The sequence below is a fragment of the Hypanus sabinus genome, unplaced genomic scaffold (genome assembly GCF_030144855.1).
Source record: "Hypanus sabinus isolate sHypSab1 unplaced genomic scaffold, sHypSab1.hap1 scaffold_454, whole genome shotgun sequence".
Classification (NCBI taxonomy): Eukaryota; Metazoa; Chordata; class Chondrichthyes; order Myliobatiformes; family Dasyatidae; genus Hypanus; species Hypanus sabinus.
Window position 1 is genome coordinate 372,844 of NW_026781329.1, and position 15,514 is coordinate 388,357.

Genomic DNA, 15,514 nt, shown 5'->3' on the forward strand with positions numbered 1-15,514 from the left:
GACAGTGGGCCATGGGAGAAAGGGGAAGAGGAGGGGAACCAGAGGGAGGTGATGGCAGGTGAGAGGGGAGCCAGAATGGGGAATGGGAAAAGAGAAAAGGGGTAAGGTGGGAGAAGTTACCTGAAATTAGGTAACTTGATGGGCCACCCAGATGGAATATGAGGTGTTCCTCCTCCAACCAGAGTGTAGCCACATTGTGACAACGAAGGACTGACATGTTGGAATGGGAAGTCAGATTAAAATGGGTGTGGTGTGGCGGTCTGACTCGATGTTACTCAGTGCATGAATTTTACAGGCAATATAACATCTGAAGTGGATGAAAATTCAACCAGGCTGATTGACAGGCTATCTACTAAACTATCTTCAACCTTTAAGTGGTAACAGTGTGTCGAAAGGACGGCTGGTTCTCGTCAGGGGGAAAATAAACGCGCAACTGGCCATGATTTTACATACATATATATATTTTTATTGGCAACATACAAAACTGTACAAAAGAGTTTTGACATTCCCTGGCAGTAAAGATCTGTCACAAAGGTGTCACGGGTGCTCCCGGATCAATCACTCTATTACACGAGGTGAGGCCCCTCCACCCAGAGCCACTGTCAGGGGTGAAAGACCGTTTGGGGCTGGTAAGACGTAGGCCTGTGAAATAGTCCATCTGCGATCGATTAGTACCTGGCTTTGCAACCACACTGGGGCAAGGATAAATGAGATTAAATGACCGCTGAATGGCTCTAGTTCTGCCCCCACTTGGCAACACAGATAAAAAGTCCCCCATCTGCGATCGATTAGTACCTGGCTTTGCAACCACACTGGGGCAAGGATAAATGGGACTAAATGACCGCTGAACGGCTCTCGTTCTGCCCCCACTCAGTAACAGAGATAAAAAGAATTGATGCGCAGTCTGGCGAAGAACAGGTGACTTATGGACACCCCCTTCTGCTAGAGGGACACCTTGTTCCATGAGGGTGCCAACCTTGTTAAAGCAAATGTAAACAGAAGGAAAGGTTTTGCAAAGTTTACTTAAAACGTTCCAGCAGTGCTTTGGTGAAAGGGTCACTTGTGAGATAAACCATTCACCCATGGACAAGCGAGGGAACAAGTAGAAACCTTTCAATGCTTGGAGAGGTTTTGCTGGGGTGGGGGTGGGTAAGGGGGAGAAGGGGATCCTTTCACTAGAATAGATCCTGATTCAGTCCGAGTGGGGAAGCACGTGGAACTCCCACAGTGAGATGACCGGGGAGGCTGGAAAAATGGGGTGCGGGTGAGGGTAAGGTTAAGGATACATAACAATATACAGACACTGGTACATGGAGCATCATGCAAAATCCCACTAACTCAACGTGCCAGGGAGAAATGGTCAGTTAGACGTTTCTGGACCAGATGAAGATGCCTGCTGTTCACATTTCTCTCAATAGATGCTGCCTGTCCGGGGAGGTGGGGAGGTGGGTAGGACGGGAGAGAGAGGGGAGGACAGGGAAGGGGGGGCAGGGTAGGATGGGGAGGGAGGGGCAGTAACGGACTTGGTGTCACTGCATGTCCAGCACAGAAGTCTCGGGCTGCAAGCCGCTCCTGTTGCCTCCCGCAGCCGAGCACAGCCACAGCTTGATGCAGTTCTCGGCCCTGGTGTAACGGTGGGTCATCAGGACTCCGTCGCCTTCATCTTCACTTTCCGTTGGCTCTGGGAACTTGCGCTGGCCCGAGGCCGTGGCCAACAAGGGCAGGTAGGGGTGAAAGCTGTGGCGGGGGTTGGGGGGGCGGATTCAGAGGGCTTCAGTCAGCTTAATATACCAACTATCAAGTGCATTTATGTGGTGCCCAAATCATCCCCAGCTGCATCACCGATGTTTTGGCAGCACGACAGTGGGGGAGGTGATCGGGCAGAGTGAAGCTCAGGCAGGTTAAACTGCAGACAGGACAGAAATATAGAGGGCTCAAGGTGATTACAGAAATGGGGGCAGGTGTAGGGGCTGGAGGGAGTATAAAGACGGGAGGGGTTTACAGAGACAGGGAGAGCTGCAGGTGCCGGAGGGGATTACAAGAGATGGGAAGGGGGTTATGAAATAAGGAAGGGTGTAGGGGATGGAGGGGGTTACAGAGATGGGGAGGGGTGTAGGGGCTGGAAGGGGTTATTGAGACAGGGAGGGGTGTAGGGGATTACAGAGATGTGGAGGGGTGTAGGGGCTGGAAGGGGTTACAGAGATGGGGAGGGGTGTAGGGGATGGAGGGGGTTACAGAGATGTGGAGGGGTGTAGGGGCTGGAGGGGGATACAGAGATGGGGAGGGGTGTAGGGGATGGAGGGGTTACAGAGACAGGGAGGGGTGTAGGGGATGGAGGGGGTTACAGAGATGTGGAGGGGTGTAGGGGCTGGAGGGGGATACAGAGATGGGGAGGGGTGTAGGGGATGGAGGGGTTACAGAGACAGGGAGGGGTGTAGGGGATGGAGGGGGTTACAGAGATGTGGAGGGGTGTAGGGGCTGGAGGGGGATACAGAGATGGGGAGGGGTGTAGGGGATGGAGGGGTTACAGAGACAGGGAGGGGTGTAGGGGATGGAGGGGGTTACAGAGACAGGGAGGGGTGTAGGGGCTGGAGAGGGTTACAGAGACAGGAAGAGGTGCAGGGGTCAGTGGGGGGTACAGAGACAGGGAGGGATGTAGGGTGTAGTCTGAAATGCCAGATTAGTTTTTCTCATCAGAGACTGGGAAGATGGTGACAGATGAAACAGGAGGAGAGTCCTGGGTCGGCATTTGCGCAAGGTATAAGATGGCCAAGGAGTTGGATCTGTGTACTGGTGGGTTTTGATGTAGGGGGTAAGGACAGTTGGTGAAGGTGCCAGGAGCGGTGAGTGAAGTTTTGTGGTGCGATGCCTCAGGAATGGAGGTAGTGTGTCCGGGGTTCACTGGGGATCAAAAATGGCCTGTGAACGACCTCAGGTCTCTGAACCCACCTCACATTGGAAAATACCCTTCCCTGCTTCTTTCACACGTTTGTGATAATGTGCCTCTCCCTCCACCACCAACCTCCTGTCCATCTACCCCATCCCCACTGTCCACTCCAATCTTTTCTCTCAGCCTCTCCACCCTCCCCAATCTCTCCTCACTCACTGTATTCTTCAATGACTCTCTATCTACAATCTTTCTTCTACACACGATCTCTGACGATTTCCCCAATAAACCCTCCCATTTTTCCTGTTTCCAAGTACATTGTCCTCAGTACTGCAACGTCACCCCCATCCCTGGTTGGTGCTGGTGTCAGTGTCGGACTCACCCAACCCCGTTCACACAGTCTTGCTGTGTGTGGAACTGCAGGACTGGGTCGAGCACAGAGCCGTCTGGCGGCTGTGTGGCATCCCACACGGAAACCGAACCCTCCGTGTTGCCACTGACGATGTAGCGGCCGTAACTGCAGAGAGACCAAGATTTTCCAGATTAGATTGGCTTTCTCTGTCGCAAGTACACAAAGACAAACAGTGAAAAGCATTGTGTGCGTCAACGACCAACTCAGTTCGAAGATATGCTGGAGGCAGCCCACAGGAGTCACCGTGCTTCTGGCCCCATCATTCCATGTCCTCAGCTTACTATCCCTAACCCTCACCCGTAACGCGAGAGTCACAGGGTGGACGTACTAACTCCTTATGGACAGCAGTGGAAACTGAATCTACACTGTTGGTCAAACACGAGGAAATCTGCAGATGCTGGAAATTCAAACAACACAAAATGCTGGTGGAACACAGCAGGCCAGGCAGCTGGGAGAAGCACTGTTGACGTTTCGGGCCGAGACCCTTCCTCAGGACTAACTGAAAGGAAAGATACTCAGAGGAATTGTGAGAAGGGGTTAGCATTTTTGCAAGAGGCAGGGTGGGAAGAGGAATAGTCCAGGTAGCTGTGAGAGTCTGTAGGCTTATAGTAGATCCGTCTCCGCCGCATCTGCTCTCAGGATGAGGCTTTTCATTCCAGGACGAAGGAGATGTCTTCCTTTTTTAAACAAAGGGGCTTCCCTTCGTCCACCATCAACTCTGCTCTCAAACGCATCTCTCCCATTTCCCGCACATCTACCCTCACCCCATCCGCCTGCCACCCCACTCGGGATAGGGTTCCCCTTGTCCTCACCTACCACCCCACCAGCCTCCAGGTCCAACGTAGAATTTTCTGTAACTTCCGCCACCTCCAACAGGATCCCACTACCAAGCACATCTTTCCCTTCCCCCCTTTCTGCTTTCCACAGGGATCGCTCCCTACACGACTCCCATGTCCACTCGTCCCCCCCATCCCTTTCCACCGATCTCCCTCCTGGCACTTATCCTTGTAAGCGGAACAAGTGCTACACCTGCCCTTACACTTCCTCCCTCACCACCATTCAGGGCCCCAGACAGTCCTTCCAGGTGAGGCAACACTTCACCTGTGAGTCGGCTGGTGTGGTATACTGCGTCCGGTGCTCCCGGTGTGGCCTTTTATATATCGGTGAGACGCGACGCAGACTGGGAGACCGTTTCGCTGAACACCTACGCTCTGTCCGCCAGAGAAAGCAGGATCTCCCAGTGGCCACACATTTTAATTCCATGTCCCATTCCCATTCTGATATGTCTATCCATGGCCTCCTCTACTGTCAAGATGAAACCACACTCAGGTTGGAGGAACAACACCTTATATTCCAGTTGGGTAGCCTCCAACCTGATGGCATGAACATTGACTTCTCTAACTTCCGTTAATGCCTATCCTCCCCTTCTTACCCCATCCTGATATAGTTTTCTCCCCCCCTTTTTTTCCTTCTTTCTGCCTATCACTCCTTGCCTGTTCTCCATCTCCCTCTGGTGCACCCCTCCCCCTTTCTTTCTCCCGAGGCCTCCTGTCCCATGACAGGTGTCCCTTCTCCAGCTCTGTATCACTTTCGCCAATCACCTTTCCAGCTCTCAGCTTCATCCCTCCCCCTCCGGTCTTCTCCTATCATTTCGCATTTCCCTCTCCCCCCACTACTTTCAAATCTCTTAGTATCTTTCCTTTCAGTTAGTCCTGACGAAGGGTCTCTGCCCGAAATGTCAACAGTGCTTCTCCCTATAGATGCTGCCCAGCCTGCTGTGTTCCACCAGCATTTTGTGTCTGTTGGTGCTGGAAAGCATTGCACTAACCGTAAAGTTACCATGCCACCTATTAGGCAGAGGCTGGAACCTTGTTTCGCAGTAGCAGACTCTGAAGATGTTGAACTCTTTAATGCAGGTGTGGAAGTGAAGCATACAGTGACCACACTGCCTCTGGTCAGGGGGCTGACCAGGCAATCCCTCTGTAGTCATACATGGCCACCTGGTTACAAACCGGCTGGGAACTTACTCAGTGTCGGAACAAACCAGAAAGGCCTCCTATGAAGCAAGTCTAATTTTATATTCAGAATTTGTTTTATGATATGGTCCTCCACTCCCTCTCTTCTGCTGGGAGATGTCTCTCCCCCCACCAGCCCTGGGGACTGTTGTAGATGACAGGGACCTAGGGGTACAAGCGCAGAGTCCCCAGGAAGTGGGAAACTCGAGGGGATTGAGTTGTGACACACTTGTCTTCATCGGTCAGGGCTGTTGGATTTGTAGGGGTTCCCAACCTGGGGTCCACAGACCCCTCAGTTAATGGTAGCGGGTCCATCACATAAAAAAGGGTTGTGAAGCCCTGAATTTGACAGTAGAGTCATCATTTTCCTTGTAAAGGAAAGGTCAAAGGGTAGTGGTCAGACCAAGAGTGGTTCACTGGTCCTCCAGGTTCGGGGGTTCAGCTCAGGGCTAACAACCCTGACTAGTAAAACAAAATTTGTACAGAAACAGCAATGAAAAAGTCTTCTACATCTGAGTGCAATGGTATTCCCCAGTCTCCAACCAGGACTGGTGTGACTGACAGTAGTGCAAGCTGAGAGGAAGCCCTGAACACTGCCGGAGACGGAGGACCTTCATTGTTGCCCTAAACGCCAGGAGTAAGTAAATAAGCTTCCCTATGCTTGCTTATAATCTTTATATAATCAACATTATGCATGTAATTGTTCAGTGAAATTTCCAGTAATTGTGGTATAGCTGTGTGTATTTTCTGTGGCAGGTGTCACACCACTCGAATGTGGCTACATCAAAGGTTATTTATTTATTTACTTGTTTAGAGAGACAGCTCGGTAACAAGCCCTTCTGGTCCAATGAGTCCCCACCTCCCAATTGATCTGATAACCTGAATGCTGGAGAAAACCCACGGGGTAACAGGGAGAACATACAGACCCCTTACAGACAGTTCAGTAACAGGCCCTTCCAGTCCAATGAGTCCCCACCTCCCATTTACACCCAATTAACCTGTCAACCTGCACGTCTTTGGAAACCTAAGCGGTCACGGGGAGAACGTACAGACAGCAGTGGGAATTAAATTCCTGTTGCTCACACTGTAATAGTGTTACACTAACTGCTGCACTACTATCAGTGATTCTGTGATCTTTTTACACGAGGTTGTTTGCTGATGTTCACGAAGATGTCACGTGATCATTGCAGCGTCAACTGCTGTCGATGCCTGAGCCACTCAAGTGGAGAAGTGTCGAAGGTATACTCACAGCTCCACGTCGAAGTACATTCGCTGGTTAGTGGTTGCTGAGCGCAACATGGAGAACAGCACTTTCCCAGGCTGTCGGATGTCCCAGCACAGGATTTCTGGATCCTTGGAGAAAGCACACCATTAGACAGAATCAAGCCATGGGAAAAGGTAGACGAGAGGCACCTGAGGTTTACGATTAGCCGGGGGCTGGGGAGCAAGAGAGACATAGGAGACTACACACGCTGGGAGCAACCCACAAAACGCTGGATGAACTCAGCGGGTCGGGCAACATCTGTGGAGGGAAATGGACAGTCAATGGTTCGGGTCAGGAAACCTATCTTCACATGAAGTGCCTCAACCCAAAACACCAACTGCCCGTTCCCCTCCAGACTGTGGATCTTACAATCAGGGTAAGATTGTCCTGAAGAAGGGTCTCTCTCCCCACCCCCTGAAACATCGACTCTTTATTCCCTTCCACTGATGCTGCTTGACCTGCTGAGTTCCTCCAGCATTTTGTATGTGTTACTCAAGATGAGATTATATTAATTCATCACATGTACATCGAAAAGCACAGTGAAATGTGGTGTTTGCATCAACGACCCACACGGTCTGGCATACCTACCACTTACTAACCCTAACCTGTACGTCTTTGGAATACAGGAGGAAACCAGAGCACCCAGAGGAAATGCATGCAGTCACAGGGAGAAGGTTCTACACAGAGTGGCGGGAATTGAACCGATTGATATATGCAACTGGCGCTGTAAAGGGTTACACTAACCACTACAATATGGTGCCACCCAACCCAACTGCGTTAGGACAGTAGTGAAATCTACCTGCGGCTTAAAGCTGCCCAGGCGCCTCTGCTTCACAGTGTAGGGAGCATTGTCCATTGTCTCAATGCTGGATCTTTGAGAAACTTGTTCCATTTCTTGGCGCTCTCTGATTCTTCCTTTCAAGCCATCATTCGCTTCTGGACTGTCCTGTTTTATTGTCCTTTCAGGTAGATTAGACACCACAGAGCAGGTCTCAACAACGCCCCCAACGATTTTACCAATTAAGTTCACTCTACCTGCTTACGCTACCCATCATGCTCCTTGCACCTTATTGTATGCCTATCCTGCACTTCATATGCAGCTGTAACAAGATATTGGTATTAGCCTACTGTTGTCATATGAACTGAACGTTTTGTCATACATCCTGCTGCATCCAGGTGCTCCAGTTTTCCCCCAGAAGTCCAAGAATGGTTAATTGGTCATTGTAAATTGTTCTGTGATTAGGCTAGAATTAAATTGGGGGATTACTGGGCAGTGTGGCTCATCGGCCAGAAGGGCCTATTCCACACTATATCTTACCTCAGTTCATTCAGTCCAAATCATTACTAGATGCATTGTGGTAAAACAGCAATGCAGAATAAAGTGTAAAAGCTACCGAAAAGTGCAGTGCTGGTAAACGATGCTGGTAAGCAAGGTCACGATGAGGTAGAATGTGAGGTCAAAAGCCTCTCTTGACGTACAAGAGGTCCTTTCAAGAGTCTGATCAACAGTGGGATAAAAGCCTGGTGATACGAGCTTTCAGGTTTTTGTATCTTCTGCCCAATGGGAGGGGAAGGAGGGATCCTTGATTAGGCTGCTTATGCCTCCTCTTACAGCTTTCAATGGAAGTTGGATGCCTGACGTCTGTGAGTCTGGAAATCAAGGACTGAAGGCCCAGACGTCGCCTGTCCTGTGGGTTGGAGGCCTGTCTGTATGTGTGAATGTGGGTGGTTGGGTAGGAGGGTGTGAAAGGGGCTTGTTTTGCTGTTGTTAGTGCTATCTTAGTGCTTTAATGTGGACCAATCCAGCACATTGTTAGGATGTGTTGGTCATTGACACAAATAATTCAGTTCACTGTGCTGTACATGTGATAACTCTGAAGCAGAATCTTGTGCTATCACAAATCACTGATATGCAAGAGAAAGTACCACTTGACATGATTCATTATTGCAGTTTAACATTCTCATACTTGTGTCCCCTCAGGAAGATTATGCTTACCTTCCGGCCCCCGGAGTACAGCAGGTTCCCGTCGGGTGAAAACACCACGTGCGTCACCCCTCCCTGGTGGCCCTGCAGGATACTCAGCACAGTCCCCTCGTCTCGGGCGTACAGCCCCACCGTCTTCGAGTAGGAGGCACAGGCGTACAGGTCCTGCTCGGGGCTGAAGGCGATGCACGAGATGATGCCCGTTTGGCCCTGCTTCTTTGCTGCAAGGGAAAGGTGCTGGTGAGGAGCTGGTGTAAGGGTTGCTGTCACGCTCACTGCATTCTGCCAGAGGAATCATCCGGGTTTTATTCGGTCTTACTGTGAGCCAGCTTCGCTTGAGCCAATAAAATGAAGCGAGGTTTAAGTGGAGCAGCCATTGATGGAGTGGGCAGTGTTAGAGTGAGCAACTGAGACTGGCTCAAGAGGCAGGGACTACTTTGGGAATAAAAGCAGGATTGTTAACAATCCTGTAATAATTATCAAAATAAGTATTTAATTAATCCTGTTTTACTGTTGTGTCAATGGGATTTCTGCCCACGTCATGCAGGGAAGTTAAACAACTCCAATGTACAAAGGCTACAGAGAATGGCCGTACTCATCCAGTCCCATCACGGGTACAGAATCAGAATCAAGTTTATTATCACTGCTGAATATCACAAAATTTGTTGTTTTGTGGCAGCTGTACAGTGCAACACAAAAATTATTATATTTGGTTTCACACATTCAAAACATCCAAAAGGGTGGCATGGTAGCACAATACTTTAGAGTGCAGCTGACCCCTGCCACTGCCTGTAAGGAGATTGTACGTTCTCCCCGTGAACACATGGGTTTCCTCTGGCTGCTCCTGTTTCCTCCCACAGTGCAAAGACATATCGGATGGTAGGTTAATTAGTCAATATAAGTTGTCCTGAGATTAGGCTAGGATTAAAATCAGGGCAGCGCGGCTCGAAGGGCCTATTCCATGCTGTATCTCAGCCCCTCCTACAGCACAGCACAGGAAACACCTTCAGATTTTACGCTCATTGATCTTACAGAGGTGTAGAAAATCATGAGAGGGGCATTAGTATGGTGAATACCAAGTAAAGGAAATAAAGAAAACTAGAACAATTAAATATGAGGTGAGGGGGAAGGATTTAAAGCGACTCAAGGAGCAATTTCTTCAGCCAAGGGCTGGTCCCTAACTGGAATGAGCTTCCAGAGGAAGTGGTTGAGGGTAGGTATAATAACACATTTAAGATATGTTTGATGTTCAGATAGGAAAGGTTAAGAAGGATATGGGTCAAATATGAATGAGTGGGCATCTCGGTCAGCATGGGCCATCTGGGCTGGTGGGGGTGTGGGTGTGGGGCTGTTTCCATGCCGTCTCACTCTACATCTCCAGAGAGGGACGTGACTTCTAACTTCCAACTGTGAGGAATGGTCCAAGGGTATTACATACGGCGGGCATGCAGAACTGTGCAGCAATATGGTTTTAAACCTCCTACCAGAGGGGCAGGAAGATGCCAAAGAACGAACAGCATTATATAAAATAAAACCGCATCCACACTCCCTTTATATCCGATAAATGTAGAGATCCCAATAACATACTCATGGTCGGCCTCTTCTCACATTCCCGGCCTGGGCGAGAAGTCTCAAAGATCCGCACCATCTTGTCGAAGCCACAGTAGAGCTGTGAGCCGTCGGGTGTGAAGCAGAGGGAGTGAGCGGCTGTCAGCTCATCCTGCAAACAGGGAACAGGCACTGAACGTACACTGGAGAATGGATACTCTGCAGCAGTCAAGTTATCAGTCCTACAACCCCCGAGATCACCTCCCTCCCTCCAACCCCCAAGATCACCTCCCTCCCCACAACCCCGAGATCACCTCCCTCCCTCCAACCCCCGAGATCACCTCCCTCCCTCCAACCCCGAGATCACCTCCATCCCTCCAACCCCCGAGATCACCTCCCTTCCCACAACCCCGCGATCACCTCCCTCCCTCCAACCCTGAGATCACCTCCCTCCCTCCAACCCCGAGATCACCTCCCTCCCTCCAACCCCGAGATCACCTCCCTCCCTCCAACCCCCAAGATCACCTCCCTCCCCACAACCCCGAGATCACCTCCCTCCCTCCAACCCCCGAGATCACCTCCCTCCCTCCAACCCCGAGATCACCTCCATCCCTCCAACCCCGAGATCACCTCCATCCCTCCAACCCCGAGATCACCTCCCTTCCCACAACCCCGAGATCACCTCCCTCCCTCCAACCCCGAGATCACCTCCCTCCCTCCAACCCCCAAGATCACCTCCCTCCCCACAACCCCGAGATCACCTCCCTCCCCACAACCCCGAGATCACCTCCCTCCCTCCAACCCCGAGATCACCTCCCTCCCTCCAACCCCCAAGATCACCTCCCTCCCCACAACCCCGAGATCACCTCCCTCCCTCCAACCCCCGAGATCACCTCCCTCCCTCCAACCCCCGAGATCACCTCCCTCCCTCCAACCCCGAGATCACCTCCCTCCCTCCAACCCCCGAGATCACCTCCCTCCCTCCAACCCCGAGATCACCTCCCTCCCTCCAACCCCCGAGATCACCTCCCTCCCTCCAACCCCCGAGATCACCTCCCTCCCTCCAACCCCGAGATCACCTCCATCCCTCCAACCCCCGAGATCACCTCCCTTCCCACAACCCCGCGATCACCTCCCTCCCTCCAACCCTGAGATCACCTCCCTCCCTCCAACCCCCGAGATCACCTCCCTCCCTCCAACCCCACAACCCCGAGATCACCTCCCTCCCAACCCCGAGATCACCTCCCTCCCTCCAACCCCGAGATCACCTCCCTCCCTCCAACCCGAGATCACCTCCCTCCCTCCAACCCGAGATCACCTCCCTCACTCCAACCCCACAACCCCGAGATCATCTCCCTCCCTCCAACCCCCGAGATCACCTCCCTCCCCAGAACCCCGAATTAACCTCCCTCCCTCCAACCCCGAGATCACCTCCATCCCTCCAACCCCGAGATCACCTCCCTTCCCACAACCCCGAGATCACCTCCCTCCCTCCAACCCTGAGATCACCTCCCTCCCTCCAACCCCCAAGATCACCTCCCTCCCCACAACCCCGAGATCACCTCCCTCCCTCCAACCCCCGAGATCACCTCCCTCCCTCCAACCCCCGAGATCACCTCCCTCCCTCCAACCCCGAGATCACCTCCATCCCTCCAACCCACGAGATCACCTCCCTTCCCACAACCCCGCGATCACCTCCCTCCCTCCAACCCTGAGATCACCTCCCTCCCTCCAACCCCCGAGATCACCTCCCTCCCTCCAACCCCACAACCCCGAGATCACCTCCCTCCCAACCCCGAGATCACCTCCCTCCCTCCAACCCCGAGATCACCTCCCTCCCTCCAACCCGAGATCACCTCCCTCACTCCACAACCCCGAGATCACCTCCCTCCCTCCAACCCCCGAGATCACCTCCCTCCCCAGAACCCCGAATTAACCTCCCTCCCTCCAACCCCGAGATCACCTCCCTCCCCACAACCCCGAGATCACCTCCCTCCCTCCAACCCCCGAGATCACCTCCCTCCCTCCAACCCCCGAGATCACCTCCCTCCCTCCAACCCCCGAGATCACCTCCCTCCTCCAACCCCCGAGATCATCTCCCTCCCCACAACCCCGAGATCACCTCCCTCCCTCCAACCCCCGAGATCACCTTCCTCCCTCCAACCCCGAGATCACCTCCCTCCCTCCAACCCCCGAGATCACCTCCCTTCACACAACCCCGAGATCACATCCCTCCCTCCAACCCCTAGATCACCTCCCTCCCTCCCTCCCACCCCGAGATCATCTCCCTCCCCACAACCGAGATCACATCCCTCCCCCCAACCCCGAGATCACCTCCCTCGCTCCAACCCCGAGATCACCTCCCTCCCTCCCACCCCGAGATCACCTCCCTTCCCACAACCCTGAGATCACATCCCTCCCTCCAACCCCGAGATCACCTCCCTCCCTACAATCCTCTGAGAACTGCACCCTCCCACAACCCCGAGATCACACCCCCCCCCATACATCTCGGAGATCTTTACTCTCCCACAACCCTGAGATCAGCTCCCTGCCTACAACAACTCCCAGATCTCCACCATACTTACAAACCTGAGATCTCCAACATCATTACCCCTGTAACCTTCTGAAATCCTCTGAAATCTTCATGCTCCCTACAACCGTCTGAGATCAAAATCCACTCCAGAACCTTCGGGGATCACCATCCTCCCTACCCCTGGAATCCCAGATCTCCACTGTCCTTACAGCCCTGAGAACTGCATTCCCCCTAACCTAACCTGGTGCACCCTCCACGATCACCCCCCTGACTTCTGCAACCTCCCCTATCCTCTTAGCCCTGAGCTGAGCCTGCTGATGTTATATGAATTAACACCACTCTGTTTTGCGTGACAGTACAGCAGCCAGAGATCTGGCTGACATCTTCCTCATGCAGAACTTACCCACTCTCCCTCAGAGAGGCTAATGTCAGAGATGGACAGCACAGAGACAGGCCCTTCAGCCCATTAGTCTGTGCAAACCCAATTACCCTACATTCTCATCACCTCTCTTGTCCACAGAACTACCGCTCACTGACTAGGTGGAATTACTGCAGCCAGTTTTGGAAAGTGGGATGAATGGAGCACCCCGGGGTATACCCAGGCAGTCACAGGATGAATGCAAACTCCACACCGACAGTGCCTGAAGTCGAGATAGACCCAGTCTCCCATAGGGTAAGGGAGCTGCTCCACAAGGTGTGCTGTAAATAATTGCTATTTCTCTGCAGCACGGTCCAATGCCAAATGACTAGCAGCAATGGCAGCTTGCCTGCACTCCCCACTCCACAATAAGACCAAGTAAAGGTCATGACAGGAAGGCAAGAGGATGGGGTTGAGGGGAAAAGTAAATCAGCCATAATCAAACGGCGCAGCAGACTCTATGGGCCAAATGGGCTAATTCTGCTCCTCGGTCTTATACACTTATCATCTAACAAGACACAGCAACAGAGTTAGGTCATTCGGCCCATCGATCTATTCCGCCATTTAATCAAGGCTGATTTTTTATTCCTTTCAACCCCATTCTCCTGCCTTCTCCCCATAAGTGTTGATTCCCCCTACCAATCAAGAACTTATCAATGTTTGCTTTAAGTAGACTCAATAATGTGGCCTCCACAGCTCTCTGTGGCAATGAATTCCACAGATTCATCGGCCTCTGGCTAAAGAAATTCCCCCTCATCTCTGTTCAAAAGGGGCATCCTTCTATTCTGAGGCTGTGCCCTCTGGCCCTAGACTTCCACACCACTGGAAACATCCTCAGCACATCCACTCTATCCAGGCCTTTCAATATTTGGTAGATTTCACTGAGATCTCTCCCCTCCCCCACACAATTCTTCAAAACCCAAAGTCATCAAGGTACCACATACCCAGAACAGAGGCATGGTCCCAGAAATGTTAACACCACACACCAGATTGGATGCCCCACTGGGTTAAACCCCACGGGCTGCTGGGGACTTACCAAGTGGTTGTACGGCCGGAAGGTAGCCCGCAGGTCTCCATAGAAGGCGTCCCAGATGTGGATGGGATTCTCACGGCTGCTGCTGGCCAGGCTGTGAAGGGAACGGTGGTGCCAGTGTTTAAAGACTGAACCCTTATAAGCATAGTACACACACTGGTGGGTGGAGGTTAGGAGAATAAGCAACCTCGGAAATGCACAATCAAATGGGCAGATGAAGTGTTGGTGCAAGTGTGCAATACTCTCTTTCACTGACCGAGGTGGAAAGAAGCAGGCATTTCCTGCTCAGTTCGTACACCAGCAGTTATGGTCACCAGTCTACAGTAAGGACATGGCAGTGGACATGTACATCAAAACATAGAGAGAAATGTATTATTCCCATCAACAACCAACATAGGTGTTGGGGGCAAAGTGTCAGCATGCTTCCGCTGCCAACACAGCCTGCCCACTAACTCACTAAGCCTTTAACGTGGAAGGAAACTCCAGTGAAAATCCAAGCAGTCACAGGGAGAACATACAAAGTCCTTACAGACAGCTGGCGTCGGAAAGCGTTATGCTAACCGCCACGCTATCATGTGCGGTTTATGAGGATGTTTATTGGGATCTTACTTCTGGCTGGGTGAGATGGCACTTGGAGTTTCATGCAACAGTTTTGATCCCCCGTTACAGGAAAGTGCACAGACGACTTATGAGGAAGTTGCTAGGACTCAAGTACATGAGTTATAAGGAGAGGTTACCAAGGCTAGATCTTTATTCCCTGGAATGTAGGAGATTGAAGGGTGGACTTACCGCTCGTTCACTATGTGCCACATTGTATGACGTGGGCGATCATGGTCTTTCCATGACCAGGATTGTTCTTGGCAAATTTTAGCTAAGACACCTGCTTAGCCCTCATCAGGGTCACGCGAAACCATGGGAGCAGGTGGTGGGTGGTCATATGAGCAGTTGGTGCACACCCCAAGTCCTGGTCATGCAATCACTGACGCCAGGCAGACAATCTCTGAAGAGTATTGATAATGGCTGTGGTCATCTGTCTTGTAAAGACACTGTCCAAAAGGTGGTAATGACAAACCACTTCTGCAGGAAAATTCTCCAAGAACAATCATGGTCGCCATGTTGGCCCACGTCATATGACACGACACATGATGATGTGGGAGGGAAGAGTTAGACTGATCTTCTAAGTTCAGCACAACATCGTACTGTTCTATAATGGCACGGCAGAGCTCATTTCCTGAAAGAGGACTGTAGTCAAGAACTTGTTACATTTAAAATACTACCTTGAACAGCAGCTGAAGAACAGGGTTAGGGACAGGCAGCCGGGGAGTGGGTGTGACCAGAACAGGTGGGCGAGTCTAGGATTACGGGGCACAGCCTCAATACAGAGGGACGTCCATTTAGAAAGAGATGAGGAAAAATTTCT

The 15,514-nt window shown here is 51.8% G+C and overlaps 1 protein-coding gene across 1 annotated transcript; it reads right to left on the reverse strand.

Annotated features, from left to right (window-relative positions):
• Positions 1 to 1,127: 1,127 nt before the first annotated feature.
• LOC132388997 (telomerase Cajal body protein 1-like) lies at positions 1,128 to 14,379 on the reverse strand (the record flags this gene model as incomplete). Its single annotated transcript, XM_059961412.1, has 6 exons — positions 1,128 to 1,737; positions 3,270 to 3,404; positions 6,564 to 6,667; positions 8,575 to 8,783; positions 10,150 to 10,282; positions 14,098 to 14,379. Coding segments are annotated over 6 exons (1,071 nt in total), but the record flags the coding sequence as incomplete, so codon positions are not given.
• Positions 14,380 to 15,514: the final 1,135 nt, after the last annotated feature.